At 38.3% G+C, this 22,714-nt stretch overlaps 1 protein-coding gene across 1 annotated transcript in view; it reads right to left on the bottom strand.

The window, feature by feature from the left end:
• Window positions 1-22,714, bottom strand: part of DOK6 (docking protein 6) — a 236,739-nt gene that overhangs the window by 32,338 nt on the left and 181,687 nt on the right. The window contains exons 6-7 of the mRNA XM_081097857.1: window positions 20,091-20,229; window positions 11,220-11,337 (exon numbers count right to left, since the gene is read on the bottom strand). Of these exons, the coding sequence (XP_080953983.1) occupies window positions 11,220-11,337; window positions 20,091-20,229 (257 nt within the window). The remainder of the gene's footprint in view (window positions 1-11,219; window positions 11,338-20,090; window positions 20,230-22,714) is intronic.

Genomic DNA, 22,714 nt, shown 5'->3' with positions numbered 1-22,714 from the left:
GGAATCTAAACTATTCAAATTCATAGTAAGTCAGGGTAGAATGGTAATTACTAAGGGCTGGGGAGAGGGAGAACAGGAAGTGTTAATGAGAGGTAAATAGTTTTACTTAGGTAAATTGAATAAGTCCCAGTACATGTAGTTAACAATATCAAATTGTATACTTTATATTTAAGTGGGGAGGTCTTATGTAAATATTCTTATAATAAAAAAGGGAAGAAAACTTCTAGAGAAGTGATAATTACATTTAAGTTATGATAGTTTCATGGGTATATATTTTTCTTTTTCATTAAGGTGTATACAGTTTTTTTGTATGTCAACTATACCTCATTAAAATTAATTTTAAAAAGGAAAAGTACAATGAAATGTAGTTTATGCCAATTATTCCTCTATATTCATATTAGATTAGATGGTCTCCAACATCCATAAAACTATGGTTCACACTCAGAGGATTTTATCTCCACATTTAAAGCCATTTTATGTTTTAGTACAAACACTTAAAATTTGAATTGAGGGGAAGGAGAAGAGGAGGTGTTAATGAGAGATACATAGTTTCCTATGTCCTACTAGCACTTAAACTTTTGCATTCTGGGAAAATTTTTACAATTATCACAGATATAAAAACATTTAAAAAATATTAAAGTAGTCGGAGACAATCCCATTTACTATTTTTTTTCTATTCCCATTCGTAAGGGAAATCATGGACCTAAAAAGTATTAACATTTGTAATTCTATTATGTTATCCTGAAGATATTTTAATTTGCATTTAGACTAGTTGAGTATGCAACTTACTTTGAGAGTTTAATTCTGAAAGAATATTACCCCTCTAACTAAGAGAGCAAAATGAATGTTCTAATCACATTTTATTAACATTCATATTAATCACTGTATACCCAGCCTCTTTCTACAAAGTATTTGAGGTAATTTATGACTTAAATCAATGACAGAGCAAGCAAATAAAATATACCAATTAGTGAAGCCCCAGTGTGGACACTCCTGGAATTGGGGCCCTATCCATTTCTTCCAGCATTCATAGGGTGCATGGCACATGGGTGGCTAGTGTGACCAAAATCTGGGGACCCACAGGAAGGGGAAATAGGACAGGTCAACCTCAGGAAGAAACAGTGGCAATGAATAGCAAGCTTGTATTGGATTCATTGACATTTTTTAAAAGAGGAATGATTGAATGAAATACAACTTGTTCTCATGCTTGTGCGGCTCACCCCTAAGATCATTTCTTCAAAGTGGTGCATGAAGCTTTAGAACAGTGATTCTCAACCTTCCTAATGCTGGACCCCTTAATATAGTTCCTCATGTTGTGGTGACCCTCAATTTCATTGTTACAAATTGAACATAATTAAAGCAGAAACAATATGTAATTATATATGTGTTTTCCAATGGTCTTAGGCGGCCCCTGTGAAAGGGTCGTTCGACCCCCAAAGGGGTCATGACCCACAGGTTGAGAACCACTGCTTTAGAAGATCTCAGAACACGTGAAATTTCAGACAGCTCTAGATTTTTTTTTTTTTTAAATATATTTTATTGATTTTTTACAGAGAGGAAGGGAGAGAGATAGAGAGCCAGAAACATCGATGAGAGAGAAACATCAATCAGCTGCCTCCAGCACATCCCCTACTGGGGATGTGCCCGCAACCCAGGTACATGCCCTTGACCGGAATCGAACCTGGGACCTTTCAGTCCGCAGGCCGACGCTCTATCCACTGAGCCAAGCCGGTTTTGGCAGCTCTAGATTTTTAAAATTCTCCAGCCATGACAGAAAAAGAGGTGCTCACTTCTCTAAAATGTCCCCTCTTTCTGTAGTCTCTATGTGCATTTATTCTCTATGTGATATTTCCACTTTTTTCATAGTAATTAAAATGCTTCTGTGGATTCTGACCCTGGTGTGGCTTGGATGATTGGGTGTTGTCCTGTGCATTGGAAGGCTGAAAGGTTGAAAGGTTGCTGGTTCAATTCCTGGTCAGGGCACATGCGGGGGTTGGGCTAGATCTCCAGTAGGGAACATTCAGGAGGCAATGGATTGATGTTTCTCTCTTACCCTCTCTCTTCCTCTCTCTCTAAATATCAATAAGAACATTTTTTAAAAGGTTAATAGTATATGGTTAAATTAGTAGTGATTTTTGCCTACATATTCTCTCTCCATATCTCGAGTTTCTTCAATGTGGGTGTATTTGTTTTGCAATTAAATTTCTATTTTATTTTATTAATTTCAGTTAAATTTCAAGTACTCATTCCTTGGAATTTTGGCAGATTTTCAGAAATACTACTACCTTAAGATTAAAAAAATCACTTTTCAATGGAAGAAGCAAAATTGTTCCTTAAGAGTAATACAGCTGGATTAGAAGGCATTTCCACTTTGTAATGGAAGCCCAGGGGACGAAAAACAGGCAGGCAGCCCTGCATGTTTGCATTAACACGTAAAGAAAAAAGAGAAAATATTCAGGAGGGAGGAAAGTGCATGAAACAAAAGGGATCTGCCACAGAAAGTGATTTTGAAATCTCCCAAATAAGACACTTCTAAAGAAATGGAACAGAGGGAGACACATTGCAACTTGCCATAAAACTTGGTTAAAAAGCTTGAAAAGTCATAATGAAAAGTAATAGCCACTCTCAAGAGTTAAGCCAACTAATTGACATATACAATGTGCTTTAAATTGTTCCAGAAAAGGAGCAAAACTGCTCTATGACATTTTGAAAGGCAGTGCCCAAGCCATAGAGAACTCATCTTTGAATGCTAGGGGTTTCCCACAAATTTCTTAGATGGCTTCCATCTGGATCGTCTCATTTAAAGCACATTTCAGAAGAGCTGCTGCTTGCTTTTTTTCAGAGGAATCATTCTTTCAAATCCTTTTTATTTATTTATTCATTCATTTATTGTTATTTTTAATCTTCATCAGTGGAGGATTTTTTTTCCATTGCTTTTCAGAGAGAGTGGAAGGAAGGGAGAGAGAGAGAGAGAGAGAGAGAGAGAGAGAGAGAGAGAGAGAGAGAGAGAGAGAGACACTGATGTGAGAGAAACACATCAATTGGCTGCCTCCTGCATGTGCCTGGCCAGGGGTGTTTGGGAGCAAACTCGCAATCAAGGTACATGCCATGGAATGGGAATCAAACCCAAGACCTTTCGGTGCACAGATCAATACTCTAACCACTGATCCACACCGGCCAGGGCCATTCTTGCAAATCTTGATTGTGATTTAGGAGAATGAACCTGGGCAGGAGGGTAGAGAGTATGACTATGTTTCCCATTTTGCATTAAACACTGTCACCCCAGGGCAGTCCCATAACTTCCTTATTGGACTAGAAAATGAAGATGACATGGGTGTTCCTAAGTCCACTCCACTTGTTGAGTACATACAGAATGCTAAAATGGATATGCTACAGCCTCAGACTGCTCATCCTCAAGGTACACCAGAGATGCAACCTCCCAAATTCATGTGGTGAAATGGCATTTTCTGAGAAGTACTAAGTCTGTCCTAGAGTTGTGCTGCCAGTAAGAAACTGTTGTTCTAATGTCACATCTTTATCTTGAACATATATATAAAGGACACAACATCACTTAAGTTTGGCAGTAAAGTTCTTTCTTGTATTATGAGAACAAAACAAAAATTAAACAAAGGTTATAAGTGCCTTTCCAAACCTGTATGATGTAGCCATAGCAACCAAACATTTCTTAGACCATGCCCACACTGGACCATTTTTCCTATGCTAAATACAGGCATTAAAACATAGGCACACTGCATCAATTCTTACCAGATTTCTCTCAAACAAACTTATATTACCAGGCTCCTGAGTTTTAAAACACTGGATGTTTGAAGTTTGAAGCAGTGAGCTTGCAATTAGCATCTGTTATTTTTAGAACAATGGCCTAAGTGCCAGAACCCCACTGAAGGTCACATCCTGGCTAAACTCACTCTGCAGTATATTCTCTGGCAGGTGGAATTTTAATGTTGCTTATTTCCTAACATTTCTTATCTTTTTTATTTTCCGGTCATTATTGAATCTCCATTTGGCAGATGAAGGGTAATAAAGAGGGAAATGTATAAAATACAATTTTTAAGCCTATAACCAGTTAGCCGGAGATAGGGTATATTGAGTTGAATGGAGAGAGAGAGAGAGAGAGAGAGAGAGAGAGAGAGAGAGAGAGAGAGAGGAGGTTAAAAAAAGCAGAACAGGAAACAGAAGTCAGGGAGAAAATATAATTGAACAGTTTTTTCCCTCCCTGAAGGTTCTTTTATGTGGTTTATAATTTGTGAAATGTAGCCTAATAGGTACATTTTTTGAGGGAAACAATAGATGGTAAGATAGCAATGAGTTAAATGGTTCTTTGTGTGTGTGTGTGTGTTTATGTATGCACTAGTGGCCCAGTGCATGGATTCATGAACATTGAAAAGAAATAGAAGGTGGCCAGGCGGGACTGGGCAAGAGGGGCCAGACACGCCTGGAGCCAACCTTTCAAGGTCCCTTCCCAGCTGGCCACACCTTCTCTGTGCTGAGTTGACAAAGTCCTTCCAAGAGTTTTCCAACTCCCCTGCATAAAAAATGGCCTAGTTTCCCTCTCTCAACAGGGTTATCTGGCTGAGTGGTACAAGGCTTGGGGAAATTCATATGTTTAGGAGATAATGTCTTGTTTACATTCACAGGTGGGAGGAAAAAAATAACTGAATATTTAAGTCTGATGTTTTGCCTGACATATTTTTTTTTTTTTTTGAGAATTAGCTTTAGGTTTTCTGGAACTTTAGAAGCTAGAGACCATTTCTTAAGGCTAGATTTGTATCAAGTTCTTGGAACAAAACCAATTTCCTCATATGTTGTAGAAACTCTACAAGAGTTAATTAAATAAATAAATACTAGAATAGTAAATACAAGTATAGATTGGAGTAGGTGTAATACTTTCCTGTATCAGAGAAGAAAGCTGATGAGTAGAAATTTAATTGACTTCCATCTGGTGACAGTGGTTAATAATTATTGACTACTAGAGGCCTGATGCACAAAATTCGTGCAAGAGTAGGCCTTCCTTCCCCCTGCTGCCAACACAGGCTTCCCTCTGGCACCCGGGACCCAGGCTTCCTTCGCAGCCCCGGCTACGTCCGGTCTAATTAGCATATTATGCTTTTATTATTATAGATTTTTACCTTATGTGGGTGACCTCATTGAAGTGCTGTAGGCAGTTAGACTGACATGAACAGAGTAAGAACGATGGGCCAGATACAGAAGGTCACCAGGATGGAAAGCCCCAGGTGCCCAGCAACAGACAATCAATTGTAAGGTGGGACCTCACCCCCAGGGTGACTTTTCCTCCCCTAGCATATTGTTGGTCATTCAGTTTGGATCCCTGACCTTTCCTCCCTAGAGATAACATCTAGGCCTCAGTTGTATTTCAGCTCCAGGCCCAGCCACTGCTAACGTCAGGGTCAGCTGCATGGAATAATGACCCCTGACCTGGTGCCAGCCAATCAATCAGTGGAGACCACAACCCTGAAAGGACACACCTGAAAACTGTTGAATATTCTATTAAGATCTTTCCCTGAGATCTCCCCTAAAATCTCTGCCCTTAAAATCCTTAGGATGGAGGATCCAGTGTGTACTGCCTCTGTAATTTACCCAATAAATGTTCTCTTAGAGTTTTGGGTCTTGCTCTGAATTATTTCCTAGCCAGAACCCAGCTTTTGTCTGATCCCAATGGGTCAGACACCTGTTGCCATTCCTGTTGCCTATCAGCGGTTCTCAACCTGTGGGCTCGACCCCTTTGGTGGTTGAATGACCCTTTCACAGGGGTCGCCTAAGACCATCCTGCATATCAAATATTTACATTACGATTCATAACAGTAGCAACATTACAGTTATGAAGTAGCAACGAAAATAATTTTATGGTTGGGTCACAACATGAGGAGCTATATTTAAAGGGCCAGAAGGTTGAGAACCACTGCAACAGAAGCACCCTCATTTTAGAGATGAAAAAAAGTGAGGCTTAGCAAGGTAAGTAAATTGCCCAAAGTTATACAAATCAGCAATGGTAAAGTTAATATGCAAGCTCAGGTTGGTTTAACTCCAAGGTTCAAGATTTTAACCTCCAGGGATAGTGCCTCCTCCCAATAGTGGGGCTGAGCCGGGGGTGGGGGTGGCGGGGGGATGGGAACATTCCAAGTTGCTACCTCACAAGCTACTGGAAGCAGCAGGTTTGTAAATAAATACATCCATATAGTAAAGTTATACAGAAACATCTGGGGGCACTGAAGAGGATGTTCATTATGACTGCAGGGTGTGAGCATTTTTATGGTGTCATTTGGGGAGCAATGGATTAATCTATCTTTAAAAACGGATATCCAGGGAGGCATTTTCTGCCTTTGACTTATCCTTCCTAAGGTAAGGATATGCAATAAATGTTCAGAAAATGCTTAACAGACAGGAAGTGTTCATTCTAGAAAATGGTGCATGTTTATGTAATGTACTTGGTTGCTGCCCAAGGTCACAGCTGATTTGTGCTGACAATGAATAGATCGAATACAGGGAAGATGGTAGTTTGGACATATACAATTTCCTTTTTACTACTGGACCAATTCTTCTTCTTTTTACTTGCTTTTACTAACTTTGCAATTTGGAAAACATCATATAATAAACATTTAAACAGAAGATCTCAATGGAAGCTGTTTACCTACCATCTTGAAACTGGGCAGTAAAAATGCACGGAAGCCAGAGATGAGCAAAGAGAAGTAAATCCCTTGATTTACCTCCTTAATCCATGTTGGAACTCTACCGTTTCTGAAGGTTATCTCTAATTCTAATTGCCTGTTCGCTTCCTGGCTCTCTGAGAATTTAGAGCCACAGATGCCCTTTCTGTGAACATAAAATACCTTCTGTGTAATCAGGTCTGCCGCTGTGCTGACACCGGGGTCTGTAGCTTAATTACTGATGATAGGAGGCAGAGGGAGGGGGACAATTCTGAGCCGGCATTTGAATATCAATCAGTGTTAATGAAAGCGGAACTCCATCTTTGTAAAGGGCACCTCAGTCATCCTTGACTCAAAGAGTGAAGTTGTTCAGGCTGCTCACAAATGAGTCATCATAGTTTGATATAATTCCATTCATTTATTTTTGCCTTTGAGGTCAAATTCATAAAAATCTTCTCTAAGACCTAGGTCCATAAGTTTAGTACCTACATTTTCTTCTATGTAATTTATTATTTCAGTTCTTATATTTGGTTCTTTGATCCACCTTGGGTGGATTTTGAGAATATCATGCTAAGTGAAATATGGTGTCAGAAGGATATCTGACTTTGGGACATGGACACACAATGCAATATACAGATGATGGAGTACAGAATTGTACACTTAAAAGCTATATACTTTTATTAACCAACTAGAGGCCTAATGCACGAAATTCGTGCAAGAGTAGGCCTTCCTTCCCCTGGCTGCCAGCACCAGCTTTCCTCTGGCACCCGGGACCCAGGACCCGGGCTTCCCTTGCAGCCCAGGCTTCATCCAGAAGGTTGTCCAGAAGGACGTTTGGTCTAATTAGCATATTATGCTTTTATTATTATAGATTTTACCCCAATAAATTAAATTTAAAAATCAAATAAAAAATGAGTCACTATAAAATCCATATAATTTTGTGTAAAAATTACTTATTACATGTACCAGGGATGGTTTAGTATAGAGAGGACATGGTCCTAGGGCCCCTGGAGACCATTTTCAGCTCATACTCTTGGCTCCCTTTCATCACGGGAGCTGGTGGAAGAACTGATCCCAGAGAAGCACCTGCAGGTGGAGAGAGACAGCAACCCATCCTCTCCCAGTTCTAACAATAGTAAAACTAAATGCTATGTTTTAAGCATTCACTTTGGGTTAAGAGTCTGAAATCTGGTTTCCTTCCCTTTTATTAGGTCCCTTCAGTCTAGAGATAACATCTCCAGAATGTGTTGTGACATAAATATTTTTCAAAAATTCAGAAGAAGTTGGAGAAACAAACATAGAAAATTACCTTCAAATACAAATCAATCCTTAGTATCTGGCAAAATCGAAAAAACGGAAAAGTCCTTATTTTACCCCTTTTGCAGGAAGAGGCAACAAACCCATCACAAGCCATTTAGAGGAAGCAATTTGAAACAATAGCTCCCTGGTACTTAGCAAACATTTACTTGTTAAAGCTAATTATTCTTTGTCTCTGTCTTTTGACTGCAGAGAGCTAGAGTACACTAGGGAAACCGTAACAACCTATACTTTCCCAGCACCCTTCTGGGAGTAGCATGGAGACCTTCTTTTCTGAGCATTAAAGTAAATGCCCTATTGCTATACCAGTCCTTTAGAGTGAATCTTGCTTCTGTAGTTACAAAACAATGACAGAAATAGAGATAGTAAAACTGAGCAAAATGCAGTTTTGAGGGTGGCAGGCAATCAGAGTGATAAGTGAGTCTTAACACAATGTATCTGTTGACACACCATGAATTTTCTAGTTCTAGTTCATGTGTGGTTTAATAATGAATCCCAATCTGTTAAACCTTAACTACAAAAACGTTTCCCCCTTCATCTTCTGAATGAAAGCCCGCCGAACTTACTCATGTTGATCCCCTCTTCACTGTTAGAATATAAAACATATGATGAAAAACTTTGAAAGATATATTTTTGTTCCTCAATGCTCCCCGTGGTTTACTTGATATGACACCTGCCTTTGCCAAAAATTTCCTTCAACTTTGGAAGGTCAATGATGACAGCTGCCCTACTATGCTCTCCTCTTTGCAAAGGAAAGGTGAAGTCACTTCAAGGAGCACAACCGAGGAAATGAGACACAAAATAACCACAGCATTAAGTATAACTTGGTGAAAATGTAGGTGTGCAAAGAAGGGGTGCTGAGGTTCAATGTTCTTATTGTTATTTCTTTTTTTGTTTCAGTAGTTTTATTCTGTCCTGATTCCACCAGGATGTAGTCAGAATAGGTTACACCCCCATAAAAAACAAAACAAAAAACCCCCAAATTATGGTCAAAAGCTCTTGTCTTCTGCTTAACTTGACTGCCTCAATAGAACAAAAGAGAATAAAAATAAATCACCACTCTCAAAAATCACTAACATGTTTAGATCTATATCTATCTGTATATTACCTATCTATCTACCTACATGAATATTTCTCTCTCGATAATATAACCATAAAATGAAGGGTATATAAAATAGTAAAATGTATTGCTCTAAGAAGTATAAAATATAAAAATAAACTTACAGTGAAATTTAATTTACATGGAATATATTCTATATTTATCTGATTTATAGTAGTTACCGTAATCAATGCATTCTTATTATGTAAAAACTACAAATAACCCAAAATGTGATATTGAGACCATATAAGTAAATTGCTCATCATAACTGATAGTTTAAGCCCTCAACTTTGCTTGAAATTAATATTAATGAGATAAATCATAGGGTTTTCTAATTAGTTATAGACTGTATTTTATTGTGTAAATCAACATTGTCTTCCAATGAGTTTCTGGCAATGTTTTAAAAAATTGCAATGCATTCTGGTGGCTTTTTTGGATGCATATAAAATTATTTCTGCAATTGTATGTCAGTCTAAATCCAAGCTCTCCCTTCAGAGAGGTTTCCCTTACCGTCCATGAAAACATCAGTCTTTTATTGCTGGAATTACAGACCAAATTCTTGCTTGCCAGTAGATAGGGATACAGTGCAAGGTTTTGTTTTCTCTGACCTTTCCTTTTGCCTCCTGGGTCATGGAGCGGGGGTGATCATACAGAAAACTGATGACTGGGTGAGAGGGTTGTGGGTACCCACTGTGTCCAACTCTCGGGACACCACCACAATGGTGGCGGGTAGGCGTGCACCCACGCTACTTCAGCCTCTTTTACTTTCTGCTGAGCCAAAAGCGTGGGGCGGGGGGGGGGGGGGCGGTGAGCACCCTAACTCCTCCACCACCTGGGGTTGAGGCAGGCACCAACCTGTGTCTGAGAACACCATCCCTTCCCTGTGCTTCCCTCCATCCCGCCCACCCTCCAAGTTCCAATACGTCCACCTGCTGAACTGATGTGTGGATCTCTCAGGTCAGTCTGTGCTGAGCAGAGGAAACTTTGTTGGGTGATAGATGTCCCACTTGTAACTTTAAAGGGGGCTACAAAGGGGTCTTATCACTCCACCATGATGCTGACTTCACTCCCTAGAATATATCTTTAACCATTAATTCCCATTGATCAAATTCTATTAGTCTAGGTTTGAAACCACGGCAAGAAAATATTGCTTTAAAAATATACTATTTGTTTGTTTGTAACAGATTTCTTTTGGTCAAAATACTTATTGTTGTTAATACGAGCAAAAGCTGAAGTATAAAAGGAAAAAAATACCCTAATTGCATTACCCTTAGGCATTAACTACTTCAGAAGTCATAATGGCCATTCATTCACCAGATATTTACTGGGTCTCTATTATGTTTACGTCTATTGTGCTCAACAAATGCTTGTCTGATGGATGAGTGTTTTCAACTGTTTTCTTAGCTCCTGCTTCCTCCAATGTTGGTCAGCGGTGAGTCAACTGCCTGCAGCTGAGTGCTTTTCTAAACGCTAAGATTATTCATTTAAGGACAAAGGGAAGGAAGAGGAAATGAACCAACAAAGCCGAGGTTTCTGCTGTTGATGAAATACCTGCTATTTATTAATTTGATTAATCCATCAAGCCATCCCCATGCTATTTAACCATTTAGCTGTAGGAAAATCACACAAGCAAAGCATTTACACTTGTCTCTTTCTGTCCCCCAACTCCTCAAATAGTTTCTATGTCAGGGCTTTGGCTAAACCTTAACATTGCTGTGGGTGGGTTTCTGTAGCATTTTATTATAGAGCCTCAAGTCAGCCTCCAAACTTATAAGCAATCCTGTTATGGAAAAATAGATGCTAAGAGAAAAATCCTTTGTAAAAGACAGCATAAAACAGACCCTGCTATGATCTACATTTAGTTCCTGATAATGTGTTGGGTAAGGTTTGAGTGGAGCTTCTGTGCCATCTCGGGTACTCAGCCCTGGGTGATTTTTGAAATAACTTTTATCATGAGTCTGAAATGACAGAGCCACTGTCAATCTCAGAGCTTCCTCTGTGGCCAGTGAGGGCTGATAAATGGAAATGGAGGAAAAGCCAGCAATGCAAATACCAAGGATTTGCATGACTCCCGGTCCACCTGGGGAAGCTGTGGCGGTGCTGCTGGTTACTTTACTTGCCTTGCAAACTGTAGATCTCACCAACGCTGTTCTGACGGGTGATGTGATGCCAGTAGGCGCTACGAGGAAGAGATATTGATTTGGATAACGTCATTGGTTCAGTCAAGCTTGTCTGAAGCTGAAAGAAAAAGAAAATAGGTCTTAGGCTTTCTTTAAAAGATTAAATTGAAATCTGCATTTTTCAAAGTCGAGAGTGAAATGTGGGCGACAGAGAATAGAATCTGCTCTAGGCTCCTGCACCATCTGCTGTTGAAGGATAACGTTTGTTAAAAGGTGAAATCATGACTGGACCAATATGAAATAAACATCTGTAAGCAATTTAATCCCAGTCATTCATTAAGAAGGGAACAAAAGGATGGTACCACTGATTCCAAGTTGTTTCCAAAGGACATATCCCCAGTTAGGAATGCTGGTCACAGAAATAACCAACTGTATTCCTCAGGGAGAATGTACTGCATTTCTATGACAAAGAATTGCTTGCATTACCATCAGCATTCTACAGTTAACCGAAGTTTAAAGTAGCTAAAAAAATAGAGATGGAAGTCCCTTTTGAAACAGATACCCAAGATGCCGTCAACACAGGATCCCATTTCTGTTTTACCCACTTCCCTGTCTGACAATCTTTCCTGACACCTCCTCCCATCCTTACTCGATGGCTCTTTCCTCGAATAGATCTTTCCCCTTGGTCCTGCGATATGCTTTCGTGTATTTAAAAATTGTTTTTCCTGAGAAGCTCTGTGATAAAACAGTGGCACATTTTCTTATTTGAAACATAAAATTCAGGTGAGCAGGAGAGGTCCACATATCACATCAGGGGCTCAGGCATATGAATAGTTCAAAGAGTACAATACTTCACATTGCATTTTCAAGAAGAAACTTTATTTTTATGGACTCACACCAGGTTTTAAAACACACACCCAGAAACGATTTTATTTGGTCTCAGTACACATTTTTCACAGACAATGGGCAATCCTCTAATTAATAAAATCTCCAATTTCCTCTTACTAAATAACTGGCTCTTGGCAAAACTGGAAGCTGTAATGATCAGTTCTGTGGAGCGCAGCCTTAGAGGCCTGTTTGCTGGCTGTGTGTGTGTGCACTTTCCTACTGAGGTCTCCTCGCCCCCAGTACTTCCATACTTTCCATCAGGTGTTAGTTATACCCTTCGTAGAAGATGCTATAAGGAAAGTACCTGAGAGAATATAACAGGACCTTTAATGCCATGTAAAACTACGAGGTACTTCCATTTTAATAGACTCTGAAGGCCAAGGATATGAACATACCCTTTTTATTTTATTTTATTTTATTTTATTTTATTTTATTTTATTTTATTTAGCAGTGGGACACATTTCCAGGCTGCTATGTCTTGCGACAAAAGTGCCCCACTCAGTGTATTTAAAAGTCTGGCCCTGTTGAAGATACTTTTTTTTTTTTTTTAAAGATGGCTCCAAATATCAACATTGCAATCAATTTTTATATTTTCAGAATTTGCTGTATTTCAAAGTTTTCCTCCTTATTATGAAAATAGGTGTACTAATGGCACCCACATCCCATGTTTGGTAGGTAGGGAGTGAGAGGGAGAAGCTAAATTTCTGGGTTACAACAGGGCAGTGCTTTTCAGTGCCTTCGGGATGTTATTTCCATGCACATGTCTACTTTTACCCTACACCTCTCAGTTGGACAAACTTGTGCGTGGAGCTATGCATGTTAAGATACAACAATCAAACACATAGAAGCCATCATACCACTATGATAAGGGATGGAGGTAAGGCTCATTTTATGAAATTGTCACCTCCATCTGTTAGCCCGACTCTTCCAAATACATGGGTCAATATTTGCCTCTACTTTTCTAGAAGCTCTGGGATTCTTTCTCAAGAAATGGTGATGCGCATCGTCCATTAATCTCTTCTTTGTCTCATCTGCACTTGGTTTAGTAGAATTCCTTACGAGGCATTTACAATATGTGTATAGAAAACGTATTTTCCTTATTTTCAGCTGAATTCAAATGTCCTGTGTTTTTATCTTCTTTTGGTCATTTTACCTGGCATTTGGTTCAGATATCATTTGCATTATCTAGTCTAATCCTCATAAAATTCCTGGGAGATGGGAAAGGGATGAAGAATACCTTTTTAAAATGAGAGGAGGCTGAGGCTTTGAGATAGGAATCAACTTTTCTAAGGCCATATATCCCCTGGAACAACCACAAATAGAATCATGTTTCTCTTCTGAACGTCATTTTTTTTGGACAATGAAGAGATTCTGTGTGATGTATTTCAAATGAAGTTGCATCATAAATAGTATTAAATATTGCATTATTTTAATGGAAGAATAAAGATGGCTGCAGATTCTTGAAAAGCCTGAATTCAGGAACGGAGTGTCTAGGTACCAAGCTCCCAAATCTGGGCTATCTGGAGATTGCTTTGATCAATAACATGTTGTCACCATGACATCCTGTCTGCTGTGGGCATGTGCTTTAAGAGGGTCAAAGCAGTTTCTTCCCTCCTCTTGTGCTGAGTCATTGTGTGAGTTTGACTACCCTGAGGCTGCCATGGTTGGAGGAAGCACAAGCTAACCTTGTGCTCTGGCCATGTAATTCCAGGTTACAGTCCTTCTTGGAGAATCTAGCAGTTCCCAACTTTTCAATGGAACATCAAAATCCAGAAAAATTCAGGAACTTGCTCAAGGTAAAACCCTAACTGCAGAGCCTCTAGTAGAAAACAGTTCTTTTGACTTGAGCCCATTGCTCTTTAGACTTTGATGCTATTGGGAAAAAATGAGCTTCCTCCCCAACATAGTATAATACGCGACAATAGAGCCTTGTACTTGAGAGGATCCCTACTGTCCAGAAACAGCAGGCAGGGCCTGAAGACTGCTGTGATTTTTGTGAAGGGACTGCCTACCAGCACCTCTTTCTGCTTTCACCAAAAACAGTATCCACTAGAGCTTATTGCCTTTGCAATTTCCCTGTGCTGTTTTGAGATTCTGCCTCCCCCTGTGATAAACATTAATGCTAATTTGTGTTTACCCACATAAAATTCATCTGTATAAAAATGTTAACAAATTAATTCTTCGTTTTCTCTGTATCTCCATAATTATTGCTTCGAAAATGAAAAATCCTATTACCACTTGAGACCCAAATCGGTACTATTGGGAGAGGGAAAACTCAGTATTTATAAATTAGCATTGGTGAGTCATTCTCTGTGCCCAGCAATGTGCAAACTGGTGTCATCCATCACTGCATTTAATACTCACATAAATTGTCAACAAATATGCCACCTGAGCTCCACAGACAAGGAAAATGAGGCTCAGAGAGATCACAGTCACAGTTTCTTCTGTATGATGAAGTGAGAAATGCCCTATCTTGGGTGGAATGTGTCCACATGTTCCTTGGTATGTCTGAGACAAGAGGGACTGGGCAGGAGTATATGCTGTAAATTAGAAACACCACGGAAATACAAGTGGTTAGGAAACAGGCTATGTGACGTGTTAAATGTATGTCAGTATAAGAACAAAATGTGGAGCTGCTTAGTGAGGAAATGCTGAATACAGGTCAAGAACATGTAATTTTCTCTGTTCTTGGAAAAAAGCTCATGAAACCTGAAAACTGTATAGAATAGAACCCCCCAGAGACCTTTAGCCAGCCGAGCTTGGCACTGTTTGGATTCATGCAAACCGTCCTCTGAAGTTTGAAGGTTTATGGGCAATTGGTTTCTCACAGACTGGACTTAATTTTCAATAGGGGACATCTCACATTTAATCTTTCATTTTATTTGAAATAAATGGAAATGAATTAGAAGACACTTTGCTGAGTGTGCACCAGACTAACAAATGAAATGCAGTTTATACAATAATTTAATGGAAGCTGTTAAGTGTTATTTAAAACTAGACTGTGCACTATTATTTTCATCTGACTTGGGAAAAAAAATGAATGTTATCATTGTGTATTTTAAACCATGCATTGGCCAAGCTTAAGGAACAAGAACATGATATAAAGAAAATCCTTACTAGTATATTATGTTGCAGCATCACCTATTAGAAAACTTACACCCTGCCTTCTGATTATTTCCCTCTCAGTTGTGTATTTATGCAAAAATGGGTATTTTTCTTTGTATTTGTTTGGAATACATTTTTTTAGTGTTCTGAAAGGGGAGCAATAGTAAGTGAACTGATTCATTAGGAACACAGACACACTTTAATTATCGACTATAATAATTTGTTCAAATTGAGCCTGTGTTGGTTTATTATAATCAGTGCCTATCGATCAGTAAAATGAAATTTCACAATTATGTGATTGGCATTTCCCAGCAGGGAACTGGTCATTGTCAATAATAATGAAGGCTCCTGTCTTATGATTAATAATTGATAATGTTGAGTAATAGATTCGTGAATAGAATCTTGAAGAATGAATTAGCAGCTATTCCAACTTGTTAGATATTACATACCACTTGCAATCACAAATCACACATTTAAACTTTTCCTAGAATTTCTTAAATGTCTATGAACAATACCTAGAGGAGAGATTGTATAATGTGGTACAATTTTTCCGTGCACTCTCATCGGACTGTTATGCTTCCAGACTCTTCACAGTGTTAGTGTAGGACACTTTTTTTTTTTTCCATAAGTGATAGAGATTCCTGTAAAATGTGGGTGTGACGAATGCTTCCACTGTTGGGGAAATCAAACTTCCCAGGACAGAGTCTGTTCTGGAAGGCTATCTCACTTCCTCAAAATTTAAAAATGGGCATGTGGTGCTTATGGTCATGATAGATATACCTGAAAGGAACTGAAAGATATTATTTAGCTATAGTTGGGAATAATAATTTCATGTCTTCAGAATACATTTTATAACAAGTATTATGCAGTTAAAGATGCCATCAATGGAAAGACATTATCTGAGGTAGCAACAGGAAAGAACAGTGCGACTAATTAAACTGTAACTTACATTAACATGAGAGATGTTCAAATGTGAAAAAATGTGCATTTTTGAATTGATGCAATATAATAGTATTTCCCCGTTCATGCAACTATTTAGACAGAAAGTATATCATGTACTGGTAGTTGTCAACACTTGGGTAAGTTTTATTGTCAAGTATAAAATCTTCTTGGGTCAGTTAATATAAATTAATTCTTTCAATCTTTGTCAGTGAAGAAAACCAAAATATACACTTTTAAAAGCCTTACCAACTAAGTGATTCTTTTAAAAAAAATATTTTTATTGATTTCAGAGAGAAAGGAAGAGGGAGAGAGAGACAGAAATATCAATGATGAGAGAGAATCATTGAGTGGCTGCCTTCTGCATGCCCACACTGGGGACTGAGCCTGCAACGCAGGCATGTGCCCTGACCAGGAATTGAACCATGAATTCCTGGTTCATAGGTTGACGCTCAACCACTGAGCCATGCTGGGTTCAGTGACTCTTTTTATTCAATACTCTGCAATGCAAATGTACTGTTTATTCACACTGCTTTCCTAGATATTAGATTCTTCAACCAAGAATAGAAATAACGCCTAATTTAGATTACAGTGATATATCAAAATATGTTTATTCATGTGTCCTTCCAGAAGGGAGGTAATAAACAAAAAGAAAACAAGGTTTTACATATGATATGAAAAGATTATATTAAATTTTTTCTCTTATAGTTAAGAAATGGTTATTGAAACATTATTTCTCATTCAAGTTTATAAAGCCAGTAACACTCCTGAATCACTTTTAAAAAGGATGCAAATAAATGCTTCATTCAATTGCCTGAACAAGTATGTTTGGGGCATTCATTACTTATATAGCTCATTGGTAATTTAGTCTTGTAAAATCTGTTTAATCATATTAAAATATATAAACATCTTTGATCTGATCAATATTAATCTTCCATGTCCTGGTTTTAAAAACTGGAAGGCCAATGAACAGTGTCACTTTCTTATTTTGCAATAGATACATAATAAATGAAATGCAACATTTTTATATCCTAGACAGGTTTTTTGGTGCTTTTCCAATTCCCGAGTTATACTTTTATCTAATTTATAACACAGACCTTCATTTTATTTTAAATAAGCAAATGATGAGTTATTGCTTCATGAATATGAAGAGGGTATTTAACTGCTATTTCATTCTTGTTAGAATTTGTTTTTAGAAGAGATTTGTGCTTGTAAAAAAATTTTCTTGAAAGAAAAACTTCTGTCTTGGAGACCTGGAAACCTTCGCTTAATGGTCCTAGAATTTGGGGAATTGGGGTAGTTTTCAAGTTGTATAACTTGCCCTCCAAAAAGCATCATTAATTCAACTTACTCTGAAAAATGGACCAGCTCTGGAGTAACTTTATTAATATGAACCTTCAGAGAAAAGCATCCTTTTGTGCAATCATTTTTGAATGCTCCAATTCCATGTATGTACCAAGAAGATAAAGTCTCTGAATTTGTGATTTCTAGAAAGATTGGGATTCTTTGTTGATTCATACCAAGGCTGCTATTTTGACACCTTCCCCACTTCCCCTCCACCTTCAAGCACCTGTATCCATGGCGTTTCTCTCCAGCTTTAGACCGCCCAAGACCTTAGCGAGTGGCCCACTGTCTCTGACCCCTCAGCAGCAATTGCTTGGCTCCACTCCGCAGACTTGCTCTCAGTGTCACACAATATTGCAAATCTTATAATTATTCAAAATCACTCCTCCTACAGATGGGTTGCCATCATAATAATGAATGTTTTATGGTACATTCTATGTGCCAAGACTATTCTTAGAAGTTCATACACACCACACACACACACACACACACACACACACACACACACACACGGTGGGGCAAAAGTAGGCTTACACTTGTGAGTACGTGAAACAGAGTTTATTAATTAATTATTGTACTATTTGCCATACGAACAACTGGAACCTACTTTTGGCCCACCCTGTATACATGTTGATATATATGCACAGATACCTCATAACAACCAAAAAAGTAGACCATTATATCCCCATTTTACAGATAAAGGAAAATGAAACATTTAGAGGTTAAATAGCTTGCCCAGATCACACAGTAAGTGGTGGGATTGGGGACCCAGGACACTAACTAAGTGGTCTCCTTATGGCAGATAATTATGGTGGCATGAAAAAGCTCTTGGAATTTCCTTCATGAACATTTAATTTAAATGACTTGACTTAGGAGCATTTTGCCTGCTCAAAACAAGTGTAAGTAAAGAAGAACTATAACTGTTAACTAATAGAAAGTGACATCACAATTGCTAATTTTGGTTGCCAATAAGCACCAGTGAATTACAAATATAGGCTGATAAGGAATGTGCAAGATTCTGAAATAATTTAAAAATTGTCAGTTACATTTATAATATATTTAAGCCACTAGAAAAATGTCATATGAATTAGAAAATTGTTAGAATGATTTAAATTTAACCTAAATCTAGAAGACTAAGCCATACTAATCTCCTATTAGTGCATATTCAATTAATTCCATAGTCATATTAATAATCCTACTAATGTTCAAGCTACTCATTCTCCCCATGGAGGTCAAATGTCTGGATAAGCCTGACTGGCCGTTGTCACCCTTGGGTGTTAGCAAAGCTATTTACACCGTATTCTAGGTAGAGAGATGAAATTATGTATGCAGTATTGAGAAAATTAAAAATGCATTAAGAATAGCATGAGATTATTTGTTAAATGACTTCTTTATTTTTTATATTGAAAATTTTGTTATACTTTAAAATGTTAAGTAATTGAGACATTTTAAAATCAAAACTACTGTAATACTAGCCCTTGCCGGTTTGGATCAGTGGATAGAGCATCGGCCTGTGGACTTAAGGGTCCCGGGTTGGGTTCTGGCCAAGGGCATGTACCTTGGTTGCAGGCTCCCAGCCCTGGTCGGGGGCATGAGTCAGGCAACCAACTGTGTCTCTCTCACATCCATGTTTCTCTCTGTCTCTCCCTCTCCTTTCCACTCTAAAAATCAACGGAAAAAAATATTCTCAGGTGAGGATTAAAAAAAATTTAAAAAAAGAACATGAAAAAAGCAAGAAAAATCCTACTGTAATACCAGATAGAGAAGTCAGTAGTCTTAAATTGGCATGGAATCATTGTTTTTTTAATGCCAGACTCCCCCCACCCCCATGTCCCAAAAGTCCTCCTGTCCTCTCACAGGTAAAATCTCATGCATCCCCATAAATCCTGAAGACATAGACAATATTCACCTCTTAGGCTTGTAGCAAACAATCATTCCATTGTTTGCTTTTAAACGACAGTAATAAAGCTTATAAATTTTTTTCCAGCTATGTGTAAAATTTACTCTTTCAGATTTTGGACTAAAGCATTTCTTAGCTTGACCCTGAAACTGTAGATAGCAGGGTTTCAGGCCAGATAACAGGCAAATCATTCATTCGGTAAACAAGAGGAGCTCCTTCTGCAAACATTTTATTATTGACTCTGAGATACATATGGAGGACAGAAAAGTTTCAGAAATGCTAGGACAAAGATAAAGACAAAAAGAAAAGTAGAATCCTTTCTGGTAGTTACTTAATTTTCCTGGGCCTATGTCTGAATTTCTGATTGTCCAGTAGTATATGGAGATATGCAGAGGACATTGCTTCTTATGTCATTCTCTGTACACTCCACCCCTTTTTTGGGTAACCATGGCAACAGGTCACACACAGGTAAATATACAGAATGTAGGGCTCCCTGTTAGTGGCCTCAAATAACTTCTCTTCTCATAAGCTGGAGAGAGAATTAGATGAGATTCAGCAACTGGAGTGAGCTCTTGGCGCCGGGGTGGGGTGGACACTGGAGTGGAGAGATGGATGGACCCACATATACACGATGTGCATCTGACCTTAGTGACATTCATTTCCAAGCTGTTCAGGTACCAAGAAAGGAGGCTTACCCGGGCCTTCTGCTCCATTTCTAGCATTAATCTTTCATGTTGCTCAGCTATGGCCAGTGTCGCAGAATGCACCTTCTGATAGATCATTTCTCCTTCCCTTGTTTGAAAAGTGAATAGTCCTTCCCCCGTGTCACACATTCTGTGAGAACAGAGACAGGGAAAGAGATGGGTCTTCAACTGTTCAAGTGTATAGCAGTTCTCCATGTGAAAGACACCCTTGCCCTGTGTCATATTAATTCCATAGTCATATTAATAATTCTACTAATGTTCTCCCTTGACTTTCACAGGAGACAGTGAAGCAGGTTCATCCTCAACCAAACCAACCAGCCAACCCACCAACACATCTTTCCAGAACAGAGTTTTGGGCAAAAAACCATGTATGTTTGGATTTTTAGATGAAGTGTTCACAACAGTGTAAAGGAACAAATAAAAGTGATTTGGGTTATTGCAATGCATAAAGAATAAAACAAATAGTTATTTTTAGAGTATTTTCACATTTGTGATATCATAACTCTACCTCCTATGACTTGATAGCTCTTGAAATGGAAAGAACTTAAGAAAAAGCTGCAATTGCATATTCAATGCAGTGGAACCAATGAGAAGACTATAAAATTTTAGTTTATGAATTTGCATACATAGGCTGAGGCTTTTATTTAGACGGGGTTATCCTTATGTAAATCTTGGGATAGCCTAGGAAACGAGTTGGCTTAAAGGAGGCTCTATTATATTTGGTTTGAATTTTAGCTCTGCCACTTACCAGGGTGACCTTGGGCAAGGTGAATGACTTGCCTGTACATCCTTTCCACACATCTAACATAAGGAAAACAATAGTTCCCATCTCATAAGATTCTTATGACAGTTAAAAGACTTGATATGCAAAATATTAAGTGCTCAAAAATGTTAGCTATTACTATTTTCATCATAAAGTATGGGACTAATCTCACTATCCACTATAGAGAAATGGTTGGCTTAATTATACTATTTTTATCTGATAGACCATTAGGCAGCTATTTCTATGTCAGTTCTAAGAGCATATAATACATTAGAAATTCTTATTACATAAATTTAAGAGGAAAATCAGAATAAAATTTATTTTTAAATTATAACTAACTTTTTAAAACATAATTTTTATTCGAATAAAGACAGTGACAATTTGTTAGGCAACAGGGCTATAGGTAAATATAATTAACAAAGAGTAATTATAAAATGGAAAATATTTTGTTGCTATTTTAGGCCAGCTTTTAAAAATAATTGAAGGCCTTGAGAAAAACTATCAGTATGATGTTACCACTCAGCTGTTGGACATTCTGGATTGCTGTGCTGCTGGTTTTCAGTTTATAACAACTTTGCAAAAAATGTTCATGAGGCCAAACTATGTCTTCCAGCATCAAAAGATTTCAGGTTCTTTGCAATGATTCTCCAAGGAGTTTTCAGTAGAAAAGAAAGGTCTCAAGAGGCTTCAGACATTCCAGAGGCTGTGACTACCATCCCTTCCGGCCCCATAGAGCCAGCTCGTACCTTCTGCGAAAGAGATCTTAATAAAATTCACACAGCGTGAAATGGAAAGTCTGGGGGGAAAATGAAGAGTTTTCACAAAGTGAGACTAATGAGCTTTCTTTGTTGATTCAGGGAGTAAAGCAATCCAACAGCAAGGGCAGGAAAACCAGTGATAGGTAGTGAGTACGTTTTGTTTGAGGTTGAGTTTCGTTCACTGTCATCTGAAAAACACTGATTATGAGCTTTCGGAAATGAGTGAATGAAGACACAAATCATTATTTCATACTCAGCCATTGAGATGCAAAAGTCTAGCACAGTGGTTCTTAACCTTCCTAATGCCTCGACCCTTTAATACAGTTCCTCATGTTGTGACGCCCAATTTCATTGTTACAAATTGAACACAATTAAAGCATAGTGATTAATCACAAAAACAATATGTAATTATATATGTGTTTTCCGATGGTCTTAGGCGACCCCTGTGAAAGGGTCGTTTGACCCCCAAAGGGGCCGCGACCCACAGGTTGAGAACCGCTGGTCTAGCACATATCTACTTCTGGGGACTTCATTCTGCCCAGTGAGAGAGTTTGAAAGCTTACAGAAGGGTTTTTTTTCCAGCCTCTGAAATAAAAATGACTGTAAACTTCATCCTTTGATCAAGAATAAGGAGCTCAAACATGCTGGCATTATAAAGCAAACACATTTTAGGTGGAAGTGCTCACTCTTCAATGTAGGTACCTAAAGCCAAGCTGAAGTCAAAATCCTCCAGAAAATAATATTGAATATAAACTATAATTGAAAAAAATTAAAAATTAAAAAAAGTTAAAAAAAATTCTTCAGTAAAATTGGCTCATATTTATGACTTTTGTCAGCAGTGTCACTCATTGACCTCTTATCTATAAAATGGGGCAACGGAACTTTGTCACAGATGGTTCTTTTATGGTGTAATGTGTGTGACAGTGGAATGGGAAGGACTAGTTCAGCAGGCCTAGGTTGTTCAAACCCTGCACACGTTTGGGTGGTTCCTCGGCTGACTTCTAGACTGTAACCTCTGAGCCTCTGGAATATTTGGCCTGATGAGAGCATTTTGTGTGCTGGAGGCCTTGGCCCAGGCTGCACCAGTGTGACCA

Source organism: Myotis nattereri (genome assembly GCF_964212035.1).
Source record: "Myotis nattereri genome assembly, chromosome: 8".
Classification (NCBI taxonomy): domain Eukaryota; kingdom Metazoa; phylum Chordata; class Mammalia; order Chiroptera; family Vespertilionidae; genus Myotis; species Myotis nattereri.
The sequence above is the reverse complement of the archived record's forward strand: the minus strand, read 5'-3'. Positions and strand labels throughout refer to the sequence as shown.